General features: G+C 37.9%; 1 protein-coding gene across 8 annotated transcripts in view; it reads left to right on the top strand.

Annotated features, from left to right (window-relative positions):
* The window catches only part of QKI (QKI, KH domain containing RNA binding), a 154,086-nt gene that overhangs the window by 115,501 nt on the left and 15,565 nt on the right, over positions 1–23,020 (top strand). For 4 of the 8 annotated variants that reach the window (XR_010439586.1, XM_064708663.1, XM_064708661.1 and 1 more), the window contains exons 5-6: positions 19,248–19,335; positions 21,666–21,962. Coding sequence is in view for 7 of the 8 variants with exons in the window: in XM_064708663.1 (XP_064564733.1) it covers positions 19,248–19,335; positions 21,666–21,962 (385 nt within the window). In the remaining variant the exon portion in view is untranslated. The remainder of the gene's footprint in view (positions 1–19,247; positions 19,336–21,665; positions 21,963–23,020) is intronic. The other 4 variants (XM_064708662.1, XM_064708667.1, XM_064708664.1 and 1 more) reach the window with 3 other exon arrangements.

Below are 23,020 nucleotides of genomic sequence, written 5' to 3'. Positions count from 1 at the left end.
GATGAGCGATATTTCTGTAGTTGAAATTTGATATTGAACTGTTCTTGGGTAGGATAGGAGTAGCACTCATTTCTCTGTAGAATTTGTATCAAGCATTGGGGCCATACTGCATTTAATATGCATAGGTAGTGTCTCACATGTAATATACAAATAGATTCACACTGTATGTGCAGTATGAGATGCATTGAATGTTCAACAGGTATGTGAAAACCTTACCTAGGACACCAATAGGCACTTAATGAAAAAATTAATAGACCTGGCAAGTATAATATATGGGCAGGCATAATTAATGCATCAGTATGGTTTTGTCTCAAATGCTCCTTACATCTCAGATGAAAGTACATCGTTAGATTGTTTGTACCTGTTGTTTGGTGCAAACCAGCATCCTTATAAACCACTGAATGAATTGCATGTAGAGGCCAGATGAAGCAATATATGAGGGAGTTTTTTGGATTGTTTTATTTGGGCTTTTTTTGTTGTGTTTTGGTTTGGGGTTTGTTTTTTTTTTTGTGATGGTGTTGGTTGTTGTTGTTGTTGTTCTGTTGTGGGTTTTTTTTTGTTTCGGTTTTTTAGGTTTGGTTTTTGGTTTGGGTTGTTTTTTGTGTTGGTAGAAGTTGTAGTCTGCTTCACTAATTGGGCCAGATGGATCTAACTGCTTTGTTAGATGAGTCAGCCTACTTTTTAATGATGTTTTTAACAGTACGGCTGCATTTCATTAGAAATGTTCTATGATGAAATTGTCTTTGGGCTTCTAGTTTGCCATTGCATATAGGATTTTAGAACTAAATCTGTTCTTAAAACAAATATGCAGTTGGTTTAGAATATCTCAGTAATTTTTTAAGTGAAAGCTTAACTTCTCAAATGTTAATGAATCAAGCTACTGCACAATTTAAAGTCATTCTTTGAAAAAACAAGTATGAGATGTTAGCTGTTTGCTTCAGGTTAAAAGAGAAATCAGGTGATACATGTTGAAATTAAGTGCATTGTTTGATCTCTGACATTTTAAAAGTTGACTTCCTTCCCTTTTGAGTGACTTTCTAAGAATGTGTCTTACTTTTGCACATTCAGTTTTTTAACTAGTTTTGTTAATTTTTCATTTGGAAAAAGGAAGAAAAGTTGTTGTAATGTCTTCTATGAGTGTTCTTGCTCTAAAAGAAATGGTGGTATGACCAAAACAGGCTAAAATTAATTTTTTGGAGGACAGACCACCATTTTCATTTGCTGTAGGATGAGTTAAACCAGTGTTTAGGCTTTTCCAATACACTGTTAGTCCAGAGACAGCAAATGTTTATTCTCTTCAGCACTGAGCTGCTGTTTTCATTTCAGTGACAGAGGGAGCAGCTAGGGCAAAAGAGCAAGGGTGCAGTCATAAGTTTCCTTCACTTTTCTCGATTAAAAATGACGAGGGCGAAAAAAGCTTTGCTACAAAATCGGCACGTCCCCTTCTCAAAAAAAAAACGCTGTAAAAGGGCCTGGGTGGCTTTTTAAAAATTGGGACATTGTCATAGCAGGCAGGCATTGGAGTCTTGCACATGGAATATAATGACACAATACTCAGTAGCATTTTATATAGGTCCTTGAGCTGTAGTTTAGGCTACTACATGCGGTATATAATAGCAATAACAAGATTTATTAATTTCATTTGAGAGGTGACTAAATATGTTCAGTAGTCAACACGCTGAAGTTCGTGGTTCGGCTGTCTCCTTCGCTGTCATTCCGCTGGCTTTCTGCCTTCCTCGGTGTTTGTTCTGCATGACTTAGTGGATAGGAGATGCTTTGTCTTCGCAGTCTTGGAGCCTCTCTGGTACCGAGCCGAAATGTGAGAGCACATCCCTTCCTGCGCACAAAGGTGTTGCTGCCGCTCTCTGCCGCGCTCACCATTTTAATCTGAATGGCGAATCTGTCTGGGGACCCAGTGCAGTAATTAGCAGTCTCTTCAGAGTGTCAGAGCAGAATTACCATTGTAATGGTTTAGCAGGAGGATAAAAGGATTGAATTTGGGTCTGCCTTCCTGCCAAACTAAATGAGTTGCCATGGGAATTTTCAAATATAAGAGGCGTTTACTTAAAGCAATTTGGCGAGTTTGAATAAACTCATAAATTACGGGGTTTAGAGGAGAGATCCCTGCTTTCTCTGGCTTGGGCTGAACAGCAAAGAAGGCTGTTAGAAAGCTGCTTACGTTCTTAATGAGAATAAGTTGATCCATGCTCCCTTGCAGACTATCAGCTTATTAAGGCTAAACTGTTTCTGCTAAATACAGTACAGTAAGCACATTTTGAGAGACATAGTTTGCAACAAATCCCCGAAGTAAAAAGCAACATCTGATTGCTCTAAACATAAATTGAATTTCCTTTGCTAGATTAGATCTATTTTCAAGTAATGCTATTAAAAATGGTTCTCTGTATTGTTTCAATAAACATTAACCTGCTATTGATTTCAACTTTCCTCTGTGAATGTAATATTTATTACAACACTTGTCAGATCTGCTTCTGAAAGGGGAGGGAGGGCATTGAGGTTTCTTCGGAAAACAAATAAGGTCCTGTGGCCCTTCAAACTGTTTTTTTTCTCGGGTCACATGTAAATGTTTTCCCAGCTCAGGCCTGCCTGCCTTGTCTCTAAAGGGAGCTGGGCTTTGACCCGCTGACTCCTTTGTCAGCACCGATGCTATTGAAATGTGAGAAGATGGACTTGGTGCTTTCACAAGTGCCTCAAGTGATGAACATCACTTATGCTTGTTTAACCTTCAGCTGTGCTCCAGAAGTCAGCTGTAGTAGGCTGGGAAGAACTGATGGCCGTGTTTTGCAAGCATGTGTTCGTGTTCTCCCGGCCGCCTAGATCGGGTATCTTAAAGAAACACGGAAGATGAGACGTGCCTGGATACTTTGATGCTAGCTTTAAAAGTGTATATTCAAGGACATGTCATACTTGAAACAGTATGCAGTATTTTTCTCCAAAATAATTGATATTGGTTATATAGCTTAAGGCTTAAGTGTCGCCTTGTGATCCTTTCTAGTACATATCTCAAATCTTTACCCATCATAAGTATTAGGATGTGGAGGTGGAACTAATTAAAAAGAGAGCAGTACTGCCGTAATGGCAGTAATTTTAACTTTCGTTTAAAGCCATAAAAATACGGTTAGAGCTCCTTGATATAATCTTACATCACTAGCAGGAATCCTGTAAATTAGCAAAGGAAAATAGTAAATTCGTGCTGGTGATTCAGTGGTTGAACAGCTGCTAAGTTCTAACAAATTCCTGAACTGTTACTAATGATCCAGCTGAAGCTGTTTGGTAGCCTCGGGGCACTGTTTCTGTGAAACTTTAGAAATATCTCCCAAGAAATTAGAAGAGAACAAGAGCAGCATTTACTCTTACTAATATCAAAATTTTAACTGTTCATTTAAAGTTACTTTGAGAAATACTGTCAGGGAATTGATTCCATCAGACCTGATCCCCACCCCCATACGTTCTTACTTCTTAGATGAGTTACTGGAATGCAAAATTTTATAATATAATATTTATAAATATTTACAATCAAAATATTATCGAAGTGTTTGTGAAGCGGCTTGAGAAACTGAAACTACAAAAACTTCTACACTCTGAGGGTACATAAGAGGTTTGCTAAATGATTAAAGGACATTATCAGCATTAAAAAATATGTAGAAAGGCAATGTTACAGAGGGGACCCTTTGGAATACTGGGTTGAACTGAGTACATCACTTAGGTCCTTAGTTCCAGTACCTTACAACACCTCTGCAAATTGATGCTATTTACAGAAATCAGGTAGTAAAAAATTCTGAAAAAATAAAAAGCTATATATTGGTATTAGAGTTTTCAGATCTCACACTCTGGGATTTTTTTCTGCATTTTAAAATTGTAGTTCCATGGGTTATGGTGCTTGATTGGAACCTATATTTTATCACATTTTGCGTGTTCTCCCTCTTCTCTCTGCTTGACTTGCAAAACTGAGGTGAAAATAAGTGGCAGTGGGAGTGCAGGAGAAGCTTAAACTGGTGGGATTTTTTGGCTGGGTCAGATGTTGAGATAGGGATATTTAAAGATTACTGATAACTGAATCTGGGCTACACAGTTGGAATTTAGTTTTGCAGTGCCTGTGAAAGAGGAAGGCGGGAATGTCTGCCTAGTATTTCACTCTTTTTTTTTTTTTAAATGAAGGATTTTCACAACGTAAAACTTATTGATTGGTCACATGACAAACATCCCTCTCCAGAGTTCAGGAAAATATACATCAGGCAAGTTACCTGATGGAACATGGATATTTCATTTGAGAGATAGTCTGTCCTTTACCTTGTGAGCAGTGTAGGAAAAACCTTATCATTTTATCATCTAAAAGTATGGCATACAGAAAAAAAGTCTGGTAAAACTGAGATGAGCCTGCTTAGATCTGAATCTAATTTTAATTTTAAAGTGTGTTCTCATGACTTGTGATGAGCCTGTTGTGTCATAATGGAAGCAGAAGTCCCCTTCTGCTTCAATCCTGAATGATGAAGCTGCAGGCTAATTAATTTGTGGATGGATATCATAAAAAAGCACTTACCAGACTATTCTGTGCAATGACTTTATTTTTCTAAGCGCTAGAAAAGGAACTCAAAAATTTTCTGGGGCTTTTGGAGAGGTGTATCACCTTGTTGAATGTCTCACCCAGCACCAGAGACCACAGAGGAAGTGTCAGGGATATGCACACAGGAAAGGTGGGAATACCGTAGTGGGGAAGAAGGGGGAAGCTATGCAAAGTACTTGATCTCTGTGTTTAATTTGTTATATTTTGAGGGTTCTTGGCTCCTGCTGGTCCAGGAATCCAGAGAATCAAAGAAATGTGCATGCTGCTAGACCAGTAGGGATAGCAGCTGTTTCTTCTCTGGGCACTCCCTCTTTTCTAATAACCTCTCTTGCAAGTATTTTTATCCAGTCTCCATTTAATTCTGCTTCTGCTGGGGCATTGTTACTTTTGCCTTTGATCTTCAGATTCCAGCAGTTTGTTTCCTTCTGCAATTTTTTCACTTACTAACTTGTAAACTTCTGACAGCAGGTTCTTTGCATGTGTATTGTAGGTAACTGAACTCCAGGTCAGAAGTGTTTATATACTGTTATGCTAAAATTAACATTGCATGCAGAGACATGAAAACAAAATGCATAATCTAAGTAATACAATTCTTGGCTAAAGAAAATCAGCAACTCTCACTTGGGGTGGTTCTATAGAAGGTTGTAATACACAAAAAGGGAAAAATATCAATGAGGAAATTGATTTTTGTGGAGTCCTCACACTATCAAACCAAGCATTACTTTAAGTTTCTTAGCATGGAGCTTTGTAAGTACTGGATGCACTATTTAACAGCTACGGATTTAAAGATGCTGGTGTAAGGTGTTAGAATTGCCCATTTAGGATGATGACATTTTTAGAGGCTTGAAATGCGTTTTTTCAGTGCTTTTAGAAGATGGATTGCAAATACCAAGGTTCAAAGATCTCTGCAAAATACGAATGTGTGTACTTAAAATAGTAGGTAGATGGTTGAGATTGTGGCCATTTCTCTGAGTTAACAAATCTACAAATGGAGGAACACACTTCTCATAGTTTCAGGCTAACCTAGAGGAGACTGATCAGCACAGTTGCCCAAGAGAAGCTGTAATAGTATTTCTCACTGAAGGCTGGCATCAAGAGAGAAGAAAGACAGAAAGGAGAATGATTATACGTGAAAAAATGGGCAAAAACTATAAAAAATGTATAGGAGAATGAGGAATAAGAAAAATATTAATGGAATATTTTAATATGAAAAAAATATCTTTTAGTTGTCAGGTGGGGGTTTCCAATTAGAAAAGAAGATTAAACGGCTGGGCTTCAGAATTAGCAAGACTGAGACTCCCCATTCCATATGGAATTGAGTCAGTTGGCACACTGAGGTGTCAGCTCCCATCAGTCTCTCCTCCCTTACTGGTGACTCTGCAGTGAGCTCTTTCAGTTTTGTAACCTGGCAGAAAAATATATGGGTTGAGAAAAAACGAAGTGTTGCCAGATGAGCAGGTTGGCATGGTTCAGTCCTGGATCCAGTGATGGGTACAGGAGAGCAGCAGTAAGGAAAGAGTAGGACTGTGACCACCACTGTCTAAATTGGCTTAAAGTACCACAGGAATGCCAGTTGAGAGGCTTTTTACATCTTGAAAAATAACTTTTGACTCCTTTGACAGCAATGTAAAACCTCAGCCTAATCAACCTGAACTAATTTGTAGCCTGGGAAAAAGTCTTAAGGATGGCATTTTAATTTTTTGCATTCTGGAATCGACTGGTTTATTTGCTAGGTAAACTTGTCTGAACTTGTTTCCTCTGAAATTATTTTCCCTAAGTTGTCTGTCTGATTGATTCCCATTCCATCCTCTGTTTTTCAAAGTCTTGGCTTTCTGAACTCAGTCATGCACAGATGCACAGCAACTTCCTTTTGCACATTCTGGAAACAAAATTCCATTAATTTGTCCATTCATTTGAATTGCTTCAGAATTATATGCCTTGCTTTTCATACCTTTTGTACCTTTGTTGTCCTTATTCCCCTTGGCTTAAGGAAAACAACTTCATTTGTCTCTTCCCATTAATGCTGAGTGAATGAAAATTCTTCAGTTACTACGAGTGTTCAAAAATTTTCATCATTTTTAGGTTTGCTTGTTAATTTTTCAGCCACATCATGTAACTTTTTCTGGTTTTAGATTTTTTTTCCCTACGTATAAGTTTTTACACACATTAAGGGAGGTTTTTATTGCAAAGTGCTGTGTATAAGAATATAGTCCATAAAATTAGAGACTGTGTGAATTAGGTATTATTTTGAAATATTCATGAGATTCTGAGGCTCAGGAGATTAAGAGGCACTAAGGTGATTTGTCTTGTAGTAAAAAATGTATTTTAAGCTGCTTTTGCTTGTGGTTGTGCACCTTGTCTACTACAATACAAAAGTATAATTCTGCAGTCTCTGAAAGACAACTTAATTCTACATATTTCTAACATCTAAGTCTAAATTTGTTTCTCCTAAAAATTGGATTAGACTAATAAATGTTCAGAGGACCAGAGTGTCTGAACAATATTCAAACAGCATGATGTGCAGAATTGAGTCAGAAATCTGAAAATGGGACAGTGTTACTTGTTTAATGGGACTCAAGGATCATTCAGAAAGCAGGTGGGAATCTTGTATCAATGCAATGGAGTGAAAATGAAGGGCAAGGAACTGGTAGGGAATATATAGGAAGAAGTGAAGTTACCCCAGGAACATGTTGGTGTTTTTAGGGTGGATTGATATTTTTAATACCAACATTACTTGTTCTCTGCAAAGGTCCTACAATATGCATCTGGCATTTAAGGTTAGTTAGAAGCTACAGGGAGATGCTTCATAGAAATATTGCAGGAGTATCCTGTCAAGAATGGTTTCCTGAGCATGACATGACAGCATTGATCTAGGATGGCTCAGTGGCTGCAGCTTGTTTCAGCACAGTTCAGGTACCCAGCTGCTTAAAAAATGAAAAAGGAAAACCATTAAATGAAGTTTTGGTCTAATATCCAGAGTCTGTAGCAAGCTGTTCAGGGGCAACACTATAAAACATGCAATGATCAGCAACAAAGAGAAGCACAGAGGTCTTGAATATTTCTGTCCCAGTATAGGCTTTAACTTGCAGTGAAACTTGATCAAATTTATACTGTGAGTCCTGCTAAATGGTTACTTTAGTGTCTGTGTCTGCTGAGGAGGCAGATTTTTAAATTAGTGTGTAGAACAGCAGGGAAGAATGGTCAAATCAATTATTTAAGATAGGCCTGATACATACTTCTCTCATTCTAGGACAGAAGATTACACTTAAAGAACTTAATTGTCTTGTCATAGAGGCTCAAATATTATATAGAAAAAAATTATAATAGTTTGTTTTAGTAATGTAGGATTTTAGGAAAAAAAAGATGAAAAAATTCTGGTCAGTATTTTATTTGGGGATTTTCCAGACAGGTTAACCAATCCTTTATTTTGGCAAGTCTCTAGTCAGATACCTCATGATCCCAGTACCTTCTGAGCAGAGAATGATGTTTGCTGTACCACGGTCTCATTTCTGTATGTGAGCTGTCATAAACTGTACTTGCTTGTGAGAGAGTTCTGAAACATGGCCCACATATATACAAAATTTCTAGAGTTTGTTATATGTGCATGGCATCTGAATAGTCTTCGGTGCGGGGGTAAATGTGCCGGCTTTACTGCACATTCCAGAAAACACTTCTTATAAAAGCCATGGTTTTATTAAAGCGGGGGGCGAAGCAATCAGTTTGGGGTGATTTTTTAGTTGTTCTTTGGGGTTTTTTGTTTGGTTGGGTTTTTTTAATTTAACAAGTTTTAGGAAAGTTCTCTATGTTATAAACATAATTTGCAAATTGGTGGATAACAGGATGGCATTTTTCTTGCAATTTGGCATCTTTTATCAAAATGTAAAGGATTTTTTTTTTCAAGCACTAGGAATACTTTCAATACTAAATTTTCTTTTTGCTATTTTTTTTTTACTACTGATGTACTCAATTTTCAATAATAAGTATTTGTAATCTGGTCTTAAAACCTAGCAGAGTAAAATCTCATATACAGTGGAATATCATAAGAAACAGAGTTCATATTAATATGTTACAAAAAATAGGTGGTTCTTATTTGTCAAAATCTGGATGAGAAATACTGATCTTAACGTAGGTATGTGATTAATTCCCAAAGCCCAAAAGGTGAATATCTTCAAAAATGAAGTTGGTTTAATTTTCTTTGGCACTTCAGCTTCAGGTTCCATTTTTTTCCCCCCAACTATGATGAATAATTAAAACAAGACTTTTGTATGTTTGAATTGTTCTGGGTGATTGCACTGGAAAATTATGTGACCACATTTAAAAAAAAAAGTCAAATTATCATCACTTCTGTTATTCTAGAGTAGGTAAAAGAAACTGCAGTGTGTTGCATGATTTTCATAATTTACTGAGAATCCACTAATCTTTTGTAACTGAAGTTGCTATGGCTAAAGGAATTGATTAAAAAATTAAAATCTGTTGGATGTATATTTTTACGCAATATTTGCAGATGTCAGAAGTATTTTTGCAAATTGAGACTGTCTTAAAAGGCTTTTAAAAATGTTTTTAATGCTAAATTCGTTACGTAGAAACAAAATGATGCAAACTGATAGGCGGGGAACTTCTGTGCTCAGCTCCTAAGTGACAGCACGAATAAATTTTCAGGTGTGTCAGGAGTCAAAAAGCTGCCTTTTGTCAGTTTGGGATCAAACCCGTGCCTTGCTGCCTGCTGCTGTGAAGTGATGGACGCCTCCCAGCACACACACACACACACACACCTGTGGCTGCTGTGTGCAGCTCAGGCTCTCCGGCAGCCAGAATGGCTCTGCCTTTCCTCCTCAGGCAGGGAAGGTGCTGCCCGTCCCTGCCCCGCGGTAGGCACAGGTCAGGGCGGTGTCTGAAGGAGGAGGAGAGCGGTGCTGGGGAACAGGAGCTATTCAAAGGCCCTTTGTGCCGCTCCCTGCCGGTTCTCGCTGCTGTCTGTGGAAAACAAGGGTTGGCCGGGCTCTGGGAGCTGAAAAGGAGCTCAGTAAATAGCAGGGAAAGCCTTTCCCTAGCAACACACGGCCTCGAGCAGCCCGAGCCTTCGGTCCTGTGATTGACATATTTGTCCCCTAAAGAGAATGCACACAATTAGTTTTTTCTCTTCTCTGTGTTTTTAAGCTGTGTGAGAGTTTTACCAGCCATAGAAGAGGAGGCTGGCCAATTGGAATACCACCACTCCCTTCTTCTGGACTTCATGAGCTCTCAGAGCTCAAGAACTGGAGAGGCATCTGTGGTGTTGATGGAGAGCTAACTTCGATTTTTAAACAGTATTTAAACATTGGTATTGGAGTACCAGTAAAGTGCACATGAGACACACATGTGGTGTTAGATTCAAAACAGCTATGGGCTGCTTGTAGGCATGTAAGCAGTTGGAAATAATTGTGACCTTTTAGTACTCATTCACTTCTTAGCAGCTGTTGAAAATTACTGCAAGTACACGCTCAGAGCATATCTCCTTTTAAACTTCCAATATTCTGTTTTGTTTGTTAGATTAAACTTGTTTGGATTTTTGGGCATCTTAGGTTTAAAACAATACTGTTTCTCTAGATGGTAGCTTTATGTAAATTTCTGAATGAGACAGTCATTACATGCCTCAACCTGAGAGGTTGTGCATGTGCAGAAAATAGTCATTTTGAAAATAAAACCATTAATGCAAGTATTTTACAAAAGGGTAGTGTTGGTGAAATGCAGAAACAATTTTTTATATCACATTTAGCTGTCATGATTTCTGTTGAAAATAAGAGCAGTTGAAGAAGCTCTTGAAGACCTCTGCTCCCTGAATACTAACATTTCACAACTGGAAAAGCCTAAACATTCATGGGTTTAGTCCATATTGTAATAAAGTAGTTTATTTTAATTAGTCAGTATTACATTTTCAGGACATCTCCTGCTGAAGATAAAAATGTCTTAGAAGTTACTACTGCAGCTTGAATTCCCATGTGGTAGTGTGCAGCCCTGAATCCTGTGTTTAATGAAACACGTGAGAGAAGATACCCTTGAAATTTCGACATGTGCTAATTTGCAGCAGCAGTCTTTGTGCTCCCTGTCACCAGCAGTTAGTTTTCTTCTGTTCCTCTAAAGAGAGAGACTCCTCACATTCTTTCTTGGTTACTAAATTTGATATGAAATGTCATTTTTCATTTTTTCTTTTTTTTTTTTTATTATTTCTGGGTGGGAAGAGATTTGAAACATACTGGACATGTTTCCATATGAAAACATGCCGTTATATCTCAATGCCGTTTTGAAAATGAGAGGCTTTGTTTAGGTAGTAAACCATTAGCATAGCTGGAAAGAAAACTATGTAGCATTGGGATCTCTGGAGCTTGCAACAAAAAACTAGTTTTGAAACCCTTAAATGGCGGTCTCCAGTCCCATCTTGCCCCCTGTGTACCCACCCACATCAATATTTGAGTTAGGTGTCTTTGCAGTTCAGGGGAATTCACGGCTATTTTGAGTGTATAAACTCAGACTTTGAATAGAGACCTCCTAGGATGACAGAGGGAAAATAAATGTTACAGGTCAGGCCACACTTAACTGTAAATATTTTTAAATTAATCATTCCATTTATATACTTCTAACAACCGCCTCTAATTTGTACCTGTTAGAACAACCACCTTGATCATAGGTCGTTTTGTAGCATATATTAGTTAAATTGTTTTTACAATTTACTGAAAACTCAAGATGGGTTAATGAATTTGTCCTGATAAAAGTGGAATGTGTCAACACTGTCTGAGTGTTCTGGCACTATTCAGTCTGTTCCAAAGGCTACAGCTGGAATAAAGGCCTGCATAATATAGGTCGTGTTTGCATTCTGCTCTCTTCAGATTCCTAGGATGCTGATGGAGCTCAGGATGTTGCTGGTAGAGCCATATGTGGGAAATTTGTGTGAGAGGCTTGCCTGCTACTATCTCATTTGCTGTGCTTATAGTTAACTGCTGTTTTCAGAACTGAACTAACCAGTGAGGAGCAATTTTGAATGTCTAGCATTCCAGAACTAGATATACCAACAGTGAAGTGTTCAGCTCTGAACATTTTTAAGCTGGGCTTGCACGTTGCTAAAAATAGGTCTAATACTTTAGATTGCATAGATGCCTTTAGATTGATAGGTATTTCATTTGAACCTTAATACAAATATCAGCAGATGTCTGTGCTAGCAAATAAATCTGAAGACATCTCAGTATTATTCTACCTTTTAAAAATATTTTAGAATGTACTGTAAATTTTTTTTTTTTCATTTCGAATTTTTTGGGGTTTAGCGTGTATATGTGTGTCATGAAAGATGCATTCCTGTAATGGAGCTTTATGAATTGCTGAAGCTCTCCAGTGTGTTGTATAGAGATTCTTATCACAGATTTTATTAAAAACAGTAAAACAGACGTGCAAGGAAAATAGGAATGAAAATATTAAAAAAAAGGAAAAATGCAAAGCAAAAAGCAAGTTCTGAAATTAAGTATTGTTGAGGGTTTGATTTAACCTATCCAGGTGACCTGTTTGGTTTTTTTCCTTCAAAGCTCAAAACCCTGTGATTTAAACGTGAGCCTGTCACATCTGTCCTAAAGAAATGTTGACCTGTTAAGGTCAAGCAAAACTCCCCCCACCCCATTATGCTACCAGCCAGTATCTAGGGGAATATATGGTGAAGCAAACTTGTAAGTTCCACTGATGCTGTATTTCAGTCTGGCTTGTAAAACACACTATCTGCCAATTTTCTGTACCTTATCTGTATTTTCTTTGTGCAGAAATGGAAAGTGGGGGAGGGAGGGCATAGGACTCTCAAAAGTATTACTGGTAAGCCAGGTATCATGATTAAACAGGGATATGTCAGATAAGGTGATGGGGAGTGTAAAAAGATAGGCTGTCTCTTTCCCCTGGTGTATCTTTAACATTATGACCAATGAATTTGTCAAGTGAAACAGCACAAGTCTTCTTTGCATATCATTTGAACTGAGAGCTTGCTTTGAAGAAGATAAGCAGACTGTGTTGCCCAGAAGAAATAATGATGCTAATTTATCTTTGCCTGTCCTCCTAGCCACAGCAGTGTGTGTCAGTGTTGAAAAGGAAATAGAGAAATAACTGAGCTATAGTGTCACCACCTGTTCAGTGCCATAGGACTGTTGATGTACAGGACTCTGAGAAATATGGCTGGTCTGGAAGTCTTTGTCATTAAAGCATTTGGGAAAGCTTCCTCCAATATAAGAATGGGTGCCAAACTGTGACAGAACAGACCTCTTTGACCAATTCCCCTCAAAACAAACAAAGCTGTGGTTTAGGATTTCTGCTCCGTCGCCGTCAGAAGTGTATAATGAAGGATGAGAAAGTCTGTTGCATATGTTTACTAGCAACTTCTAACTATCAATATTTACATTGTGGGCATGGGAAACTTGAAGGTCTCTGCCAGATTTTTTTGAGGGAAAGGGAGGATGAGATGTTTTCTTTAATACTGAGTAATAGAGTAATTTACCAGAACCAAAAGCCTTTACAAAAGTAAAATCTAATCTCTTGCACTAGGTAATTGATTAATAGTTCAGGTACTCCCCTTCAGAGTCTTACAAAAAAGCTCTTTTCTTTGTCTTTTACATCCAGTTACCTGTAATCTTGTCTAGGATATTGTTGCTATAGATACATCACTTTCAACAACTTAGATATGAAATAAAAGATCTTCCAAACATGGATTTTAAGCGTATACACTTCAAAAATTCCAATGTGTTTTAGCCTTTGTAGTATATTTTACAATATATTCTGATGTCTGAGATCTGTTTTTTTATTTAATACATGTATGTCTACGAATTTTTAGTATAATGTTTGTAAGGTTTTTTGTTTATAAATTATGAATGGAAGGTTTTTGTCCCTGAATGGAGACATTCATGTGTAAAGACTGTTTGACTGGAGCATGGTATGTTAGGAATACTTACTGATCTACAAGTGAATTGCAGTGGAAGATTTTTCTTTGTCAGGGAGATAAAAGCATTCTAGAGCCTGAGAATCCAGCCTGTGTCACAGTGCAAGCCTCCAAGCTGCAGCTGTTGGGCTGTGGAGCAGCTGGGAAGGCAGGGTGACAAACCCCTGAGGAGCAGCACTGCCTCCTGGATAAGTAGGATAAGATCAATGGTACTAAAATATTTCCATGGTGCATTTTACCAAATTTCCTATATAATTAGTAAATAGGAGGTGGCTTATACTATGCAGATACACTATGCGGTCCAAAGAATAATTAAAGTCTTCATATTTAATGTGTGTATTTCCAGGTGGTACAAAAGTTATGTTTATTTTATGTGGCAATTTTAAATTACTTTTCTATTTGAGGAAGAGTTTTAAGTATTTATTCTTGTTCATTAGTATAGTGTTCTTCCATAACTGCTAAGTCCTCTGCCCTTCTGCTTGGAGTGCATGAAAAATTATTTATTGCCTTTACCTGCATTCTGAAAAATACACTGTGTTCTTAGAAGCTTGAGGCAAATGTGTGGAACAGTGCATGGACTTGGATGAAATGTTTGGTAGCTGGAAGAGTTCTCTCCAAGGTGTCAGGAAAGCTGCCGGTGGGAGCTGCTGTATATATACCCAGCAGCGATGGGGAGCAGGCAGGGAGGCAGCTCTGCAGGAGGGGCTGCTGAGGTGCTTGGCAGGCAGAGGCTCTTTGGTGCTGTCATGCTGCTGAGGCCCCTGGTCCTTCTTTCCATGAGCCTGGTGGGACAGGCCTGCTGCAGTTGGCAGGGGAAGATGGACACTGGTTTTTGGCCCTTGTGTTCCTGGCTGATCTGGCCGTCCTTTTGCTTCGCCACCATTTTCTCTTCCCACTTGCTGCTCCTGCTCTGAGCCTGAAAGGACAGCTCTGGAAAAGCTTATATAGAACTGGTCCCCAAAGCCAGACTTCGCTGCATTTCATCCAAATAATAAACCTGTCTGCTGCCTTTCCTAGGGCTGGACTCACTTCAGTTCATGAGAATTCAGCTGAAGTACCGGGATGTGACAGGATTGCAAAAGTGTGATCCAAAATGCGTGACATCTGGAAGCTAGGCTGTCAGTGAAAGTCACTGGCATCACTTAAATATGAAGATCTCATTGTTGTGAATGTAGGGAGAAAAGTGTATCTGTTACATTTTCCAAAGCAGTTATTTTAAAAGAAAATGGAGCATTATATGGGGAAAGCACCTATGTTTGTTGAGATGTGTTGAAAGCCTTCCCTTCCAGCCCTGGTAATAATGAAAATCAGAGAGCATTTTGAGACTTGTGTGTGAGACTGTGAGGCTCAAGAAGCTCTGTCAGAATGAGGTATCCCAGCCATGACACAAGTGAGTGGATTGTTTGGTTTCTGAATTACCTGAGCTGCAGTGATACTCCTTTTGACCTGGCAGCAGTATGGCAGGGCAGTGTGGCCGCTGGCTGTCCCTGTAGGTCTAATTTATGGATCTCTGCTCTGTCCTAAACACTGCTACTTGATCCTTCTTTTAAATACTATCTTTGTTTCCTTCTCTGCTATAATTTGTTACAGGCGTCTCAGAGTTGACAGAATCTAACAGTCCACCTTTCACCTCTGAAAACTGTTGTCATCTGCTGAAGTCCTTCATTGACATTGCACAATGAAGGCATTTACCTTTGGAGTCTGCATGCCTGTCTGTGTCTTCCACCTGGATAACAAATGTATCTAGTGTATGTATGTTTTGTGTATAAATAAGAAGATAAAGTGTATGATACTCCTCAGGGTGCTGCATGCACATGAGAATCAGAGGCATTTCAGTACCTAAAAAGAAAGGATTTTCTGGAGGTCTTGGGATACCTGAGGTTGAAGTATAGCTTGGACAAAGATAATGAAAAGAATTCATTGGAGTGTTTTATCTAAGCTCCCCATTTCATGACATGAAACATGCTCTTACTAATAGCAGTTGTATAATAAACTGCATTCTTTTTTTGTGAAACTGTCAGTATTGCCCAAAATAGGGAAGACAATTGCAGTTTTAACTGGGCGTTTGTATGGTCAGCGCTGTCTTTAGTTTGAAATTGCGTTTTTAGGAAGTGTTTCCCAGAGACTTCCTAGGTGGCACTTTTTGTGTTTTGAGCCCTGCAACTCTAATCCTACTCTGAGAAAGATTAGAAAGCAAGTTACTTAAAATGATAGTCCTCACTGGCACTTGGTCTCCTTTAGGTCTGTTTATTGCTAGCCCAGGTAGAGTTGAGCTACTGTGAGGAGTTGAAGGCTTTGTGTTCACAGAACAGCAGCCAGTGGTGTCTGTGCACAGTTGGCTTTGTTAGGATTTACTGCTCCCATCTCTTCCATATTTGTATTCAGTGAGCTTTTGCAAGTAGTTGCTTACATTTAAAGAATTATGCTTCAAGATACCATTTAAGGCTTTTTTTTTAATCTGCATGTTATATTGTAGATGATAAATACAAGAAAAGCACTGGAGGTTTAAGAGGATGAGAGGTTTGAGTCAATCACTTGAGCTTCAACTTAGTAATGCAAATCTGGTTTTAAGTGACCTTATTGATGTTTGCTCAAAGTAGCTTCCTTTTGGTACAAATGACTGAGCTTTGTTGCAGCTATTGTACAGGTAATGTAGTGTCCCTTTAGAGATTGCCTTTGTATCCCTGATGCAACCTCTCTTTGCTTGAACAGAGAGTGCCTGCAGGAATGCCTGGAGCTAAGATAGATCTCGTGTGCCTCATTTGATCATCTGTCAGCAAAGAAGCGAGAGGATAGAGCAGGGAAAAACATGTGCCCCTTGCTCTGACGCAGCTCTTGGAAGTTTGAGGGGCTGGCTGTTGGTGAAGGATGTGCAAGTGGAGGGCTTGGTACCAGAGAGTGAGGGACACAGAAGTGTGTCCAAAGGGTCATGGGCGCTTCTGTGGCTTCGCCATGAGGAGAGGTGACAAGTGACTGTTCCAAGGGCAGGGTGCCAGGGGCTGGCAGGATTTTGGGCAGCACTGGTAGGGTAGGGTGGGTGGGTGGTGCCAGCAGTGCTGCGCACCCGTGTCCTGCAGAGGTGGCATTGTGCAACAAACAGTGCCATCTTCTGGGAGGAGCCGGAACCGTGACCTTGTGGTCAGCGTTACACGTGTTTTTCCAAGGGGTGGAATGGGTTTTTTGTCGGAGTTGGGGTTTTTTTTGTATCTAATAAATGCTTCAAAAATTAAAGCAGCGGAAGTCAGTGTTAGCGTCTGGTAATGCAAGTCCACTTCTTCCATCTCTGACTTTTTGTACTGATACAGTTGTTAAAGGAACATTTTAAGCTGTATTTTGGGTTTTGTTTAAAAGAAGAAAAGTTTATCAACTGCTGAGCATAGTCTAGAAAAGTAAATCTCAAGGATAAAATTAAGGACTTGGTCTGCTTTGTTTAAGTCCACTGTAAGTTCCATAAACAAACTTCATAAAGCCTAGTAATTGCAACATCTCTTCTAATAGAGAACATTAGTGACCTATAGGAAAATGTTAGTCAGAATGATTACTTGGACTTATATCTCCTTCTTCTGACCATATCAAAAGGATAAAAATATTTTCTGTCTTAAAATTATTTTCCTATAAATAGTTATATTGGGAAATATTCACTGTGGTGCAAAATCTGGGATTAGGGTTACTAAAATTATCCTAGCAAGTGGAGTGTAATATTCAGCATTTACTGAAAGTCATTAATGGCGTAGATCAATCTCCTGAAGGTCTTATTCGGAGGAAGTGTGCAATTTTAGTAACAGTACTGGAACTATATGAGAGATGCAGCTGACATTGTGAAGAGGTTTTCTTGTTACACACTTTCAAATAAATAAATACATGAATGTAACAAAAAGCAAGTAAGAAAGTACAATTTACAGGGGAGGGGAAAAGATTAATCAATATGTTAAAAAAATCTTTATTGCTAGAAGAACCTCGATAAGGTATATCCAGAATGATGAGAATTTGTGAGCTCTGGATAGGGAAATGGATTTGGAATTGGTTTTATTGTGTCATGATTGCCTAGGTAATTTACCAGCAAAGATGCAGTGGAAAAATAGTTTATTTTAAAAAGAAGATAATATTATTTTGCATGTAAATTATAAATCTGTTCTGTGTCATATTAAGATTGCTAGAATCTTAGCACATTTTGTATTCCAAAGGGGTTATGGGACTATAGGGTCTGACATTTCTTCATGGTATGGTACTTAAATGTACAATTAATTTCTAGTTAAGATGGTAATTCAATGTGTATTTCCTTTTTTAGTATTAGTGTCAGCTTGCCCTGTCATACAATATTTAACATACAAAGAAAATGTCTAACTTCCAGTATATTCTGAATGTTTACTGTGTGATAATCATGGTGTTTATGCAAGTCCCCAGTATTACAGTTGGGACTTTCAATTTCTGACATTTGAAAGGAATTCAGTGTTGACTCATCTTACCATGTTGATTTTGAGTTGTTGATAAAAATCAGCTGCTAAAAGTTCCCTTCGCAAGGGGTCATGACCCTTGAGTGTACCTCACAATAAGTACTAGATTTGCTTAGATAAAATTTGAAAACTGTTTTTGTCTTGGACTTAAATTACTAATCCACAGTTTGGGAGTAAAGTATGTATAACAAGCTCATTAACTTGGAAAATACTGTTCCAAATACCTGGAAAATATTGTGTGATTCAGGAAGTAAAAATGTAAGAAATCCAGTTTAGCAAAGGAAGAATGCATTGCAGTTCACAGGAAAGCTGCCCTTCTATGCATCTGACATAAGAATTTCAGCAGTGGCATTCCATCCAGGAGGCAAGGTGGTAACCTGACATTAAAGTAGACGTTGACCATCCCTCATGGGTTTTCTCTATCATAATCACATTTTCTGCTCGATAGAGTGTAGACTAAACAAATAGTAGTGTTTTTGGAAAGACAGATCAGAAAATCTCTGGTCTTGAAAATGAAATTATACTATTATACATTGTAATATATGTTAGAAGTGTTTTTATTACTAACTGAAAAAGTGAGCATTGTTCTACTGAACGCTACGTAATATTTATGCAACCTGCACGATATCAATGGAGTAGGTAACTTCAGGGAAGTAGTTTTAATTGAAGCAAAACCAAGAGTAATGTGTGCTGTATAAATAATAGTAATATTCTCATCAGAATACATCTACGTGTGCCAGAATTAGGAATTCAGCCTCAGGGCAGTTGTCAATGTCCTGTCTGGAAAGCTACTCAAAGATTGTTGTTTATTTTTTTGTTTGCCCCACATCCTCCAGTAGTCAGTATTGACTGTAATGGAGCAAATTACAATAAACTGCAGTGCTTAAAATTTGTGATGGCTATTCATCTATGGCCCAATAGTACAATTTTTTTAAAGATACTTTTAGGAGTACATGAAAATGTATTTGAGAAAAATATTCCTTAAATGATTTCTACCAAATGCAATTTAACTTTAATCCTTAATTTTTAGAATTTATGTTATGAACCTTTTCCAAAACTCTTTGAAGATATTTCTTAACAAGGCTTGAAGATAGTCAACTGGCAACTTCCACTTAATTATATGGAAAAGTTGACAAAGCTTGCTGCTTTTGTGACTAATGGTAAACAGGTATTTTGCTTGGTTAGAACTTGAGCAATTTTATTCTAGGTCACTTAGATCTTGTGCACTAGCGAGTTCATAATCCTGACTTCCTTCCTGTTTTTTCATACACAGGCAGAAGGAGAAGACAGCCTTAAAAAGATGCAGCTGATGGAGCTTGCAATTCTGAATGGCACCTACAGAGATGCCAACATCAAATCACGTAAGCATGTCACGAGCTCAAGGGTCAATGCCATAGAACTGTTTGCAGGCTTTGAATGTTAAAGCTACCTTTGGAAAATGTTCGGTGGCAACTTATGTTGGAGAACGGAAGGCAGTAAGAACCCAACAAAGCTGTAGGTAGCTGTTGCAAGAGATTTTTGGGGGATAAGTTATGTCCATTCGCGGGGTTTTTTATCTTGTTTCTTGTCCCCATTATTTTTTTAACAGTATGTATGGGTTGAAATATTTACTAATATATACAGTGTAAAAAACCTCAACCCTTAAGATGGATTTTTCTGTTTTACAGTAATTTTTTCCTTAAAGCATATAAAGGACAGTAGACTCCATTGCATTTTTATATTTAGGGATTTAATTTGAAAATGTTACAGATGTTCAGGATGCTCTAAATACATTTTTCTGTATTATATTCCTTCCTTTCATCTTGCTTGCATGTGTACCCCCAATGTTATGTTTTACCAACAATTCATCAACTGATTTCACAGCTGAGTTCACACGGATCAGTGATGTAATGAGCCGTTTTTACGATTACTTCCATTACATTTGTGTGAAAATGCTTTTGCCAACGCATGTGTGCACAAGTTTACACTTGAAAATTAATTACACGCACCTACTAATGAAAGCATACACCTATTATGTGTGATACAATTTATTTTCTTCAGTTGAAAATCTAATTTCTCCTCCTGAAAATATAGTTGCTGACTCTGTTCAAAAGTACATTTTTGCTGTAGCTGTGATACAGATGTCAAATGTAAGCACAGTTAAATCAGTCTTTTCACTAAGGACCTACTGATATTTGCAAATTTATTTCTCCACACAGTCCCCATTTCAGTGTTGATTATGTTTAAAGTTTGGAATGCAGTTAGGTCAATTTGAGAGTGCTTACACCAGTGTAATTATTCTGATTTGAAAAGGGACATAAGCAAAGGCTTTTACAACTACAATGGTAATGGTAAGTCTTTCAGCCCTAATGAACACTATGATATTTAAAGCTAGATCAGTTCTAAATATATGGTAGTCTCTTAATTATTGCAACTTTATGATTAAAATGGCTTTCAGAATAGCTTAAATTTATGCAAACTTTTGCACAGAAATGTTTTTAATAATTTGAGCAATTTCTTTTTCTGGTCTGTTCCCATTGGTCTATTGTATCAGTGTAAGTGGGAAGATGGAATTTTTTATTTATTTTTTGACTGGAGATTGCCACACTAATACTCATTATTTGATAAGACAGTTTCAGTCTTTGTGTTTGCATTTTACTGAAAAGTTGGAGATGTAGAAGCTGTACTGGTTTATTTCTGTTTAAGAACGGAAGTATAAATATTTGAGTACTAGTTTTATATTATCTGAGCATTTTTGTTTAAAAAATAAAAATCATTTTAGATATTCACCAGTGTCAAATCTGAGAAACTTTGCCACATTTCTCTTTTCAGGCCCCCTCTAAGTCAATTAAATCTATGTAGATCGACAGTAGTGCATAGAAATGCATAAATTATAACCCTTTAAGACTGACTGTTACCAGCAGATATGTAGTGCTTAAGTTGTTCATCTGGTGTGCCAACAGGCTTCAAATAACACTTAATTGAATGTGCTAGCACCACTTCAGAAAACAAACAAGACCACCACAAACAAACAAAAAACCAAACCAATACATAAAAACCACCTATTTTCTTTAACTTAAGCAAGGCAATGGTGAACTTCTAATACAAAGGAAGTATGTTATTTGGTGAAATTTTATATGAAAATAAAATTTGAGCCTATTTTAATCATGTTATGGTAGGACAGGACCAATTCATGTTTCTAGGTCACCTTCAGCTTCACTGATCCTGGAAATGGGAATTGTGTATATGTTTAAATACAATTTTAAGACACGTAAAATCTCTAGACTCATACAGCAACTCTGCATAACTGAGTGTCTGTGGACTCTATAGATGCACTAAATTTTGTACTCTGTATTTGATTGTGATAGTATTTTCCTTGTATTTCCTGCATGCATCTCAGTCTCATGCAGTCTTGATAGCATAAATGAAGAAATGTGGTCTAAATGGAGCTTTTGTGCTGTGTAACCTGTTTGAGAAATCTACCTCACTGTTTTACAATGGCTTTTTTATTTTGCATGTTCATACTTAATCACACTGGAAAATGGAAAGCTGTTTGCATTGAATGGTGTGCTTTGGCACTGTGTGATCAGCGCATGTACTAATGATTTCCTTTTATTTTTCTTCTTTCCTACTTTTTCCCTTTTTTCCCATTCTTTCCACGTTTTGTACTGCTATCTCCATACTTTCCTCTGAATTTCTTTGCTTACTGTAGCAGCCCTTGCCTTTTCTCTTGCAGCAACAGCCCAGGCTCCAAGGATTATTACTGGGCCTGCGCCTGTTCTCCCACCAGCTGCCCTGCGTACTCCTACGCCAGCTGGCCCTACCATAATGCCTTTGATCAGACAAATACAAACCGCTGTCATGCCAAACGGAACTCCTCATCCCACCGCTGCAATAGTTCCTCCCGGACCCGAGGCCGGTTTAATTTACACACCATACGAGTACCCCTACACGCTGGCACCAGCTACATCAATCCTTGAGTACCCTATTGAACCTAGTGGTGTATTAGGTAAGACCTTTCTGCGTGGATGGCTGCAGAATGTGTTGCTTGTGCTTCTCTTGTGTTTGCAAGGTTGAGGTTCATGGAGCTCAAAGAAAAAAATCTGAAGTGACGAACTTATTTCAGGTATATCCAAGCCGCCCAGGTGAGCTGCTCAAATGGTGCAGCTCTTAAACATTTTAAATGTGTTTAGAATTCCTGAATGTGTGTGCTTAGTTTATATTCATAAATTTACCAAAAATAAATGTCTTCGTGTTTGTATGATATTAGATGGCAAGGGGGAAAAAACCTAAATACAAGTTGCCCATACATAGGCAACGGGGAAAGAAGCTAAATACAAGTTGAGGTCTATTATATGTCATCTGGGCTCCCGTGAATAACAGATCAGTTTGTATTCTCTTTAACATAAATTAACATCCAGCAATTTTTGGAAGAGAGGGCTTCTCATTTTGCTATATCGTATTAGTTAGCAAAACTGGAGGGAGTGGAGAAGTCTTTGTTCGGTTGGAGTTTTTGTTTATTTAGTATGCAGCTGATAAATCTCTCCTCAGTGTCAGAAAACGCTAAATTATATTGTGAGCAGAAAATTATTTCAGTGAATGAATATAAAGCAAACCAAGTTCTCACCAAAATAAAGTAAAATTAGCAACTTTACTGATGGCTTCTTTTATATACGTTGCATTGAAGTGTCCATCATTCCTAATATTTCAGACCGCTGACTTGGTGTGTGAAGGCAAGAATGATAAAGCAGCCGTGACAATTCAGTTAACTGGCCAATATGGAACAAGCAGTTCCAATAGTTTTTTCCTTCCCTACCCTCTCCAGAATCTAAATTATCTTTCTCTTCAGTTTGTTCTGAATTGCATATGACCTTGGTCCTGCATAATGTTGATTTTATAGGACTTTGATCTTAGTTTGTTCAGTGGCAGTTATTGATTTACACAAATTCTAAACATCTCTAATGAGCACTGGACAATAAGGTTCAAAGTCAATATTTTGTTGAAAGTATTGCAAAAAATCAGTGTTTCACATGACAAATACTTGGTGAGTTATCTGTATGTGTGCAT

Source organism: Zonotrichia leucophrys, chromosome 3 (assembly GCF_028769735.1).
Source record: "Zonotrichia leucophrys gambelii isolate GWCS_2022_RI chromosome 3, RI_Zleu_2.0, whole genome shotgun sequence".
Taxonomy (NCBI): Eukaryota; Metazoa; Chordata; class Aves; order Passeriformes; family Passerellidae; genus Zonotrichia; species Zonotrichia leucophrys.
This window is presented reverse-complemented; position numbering and strand designations above follow the sequence as displayed.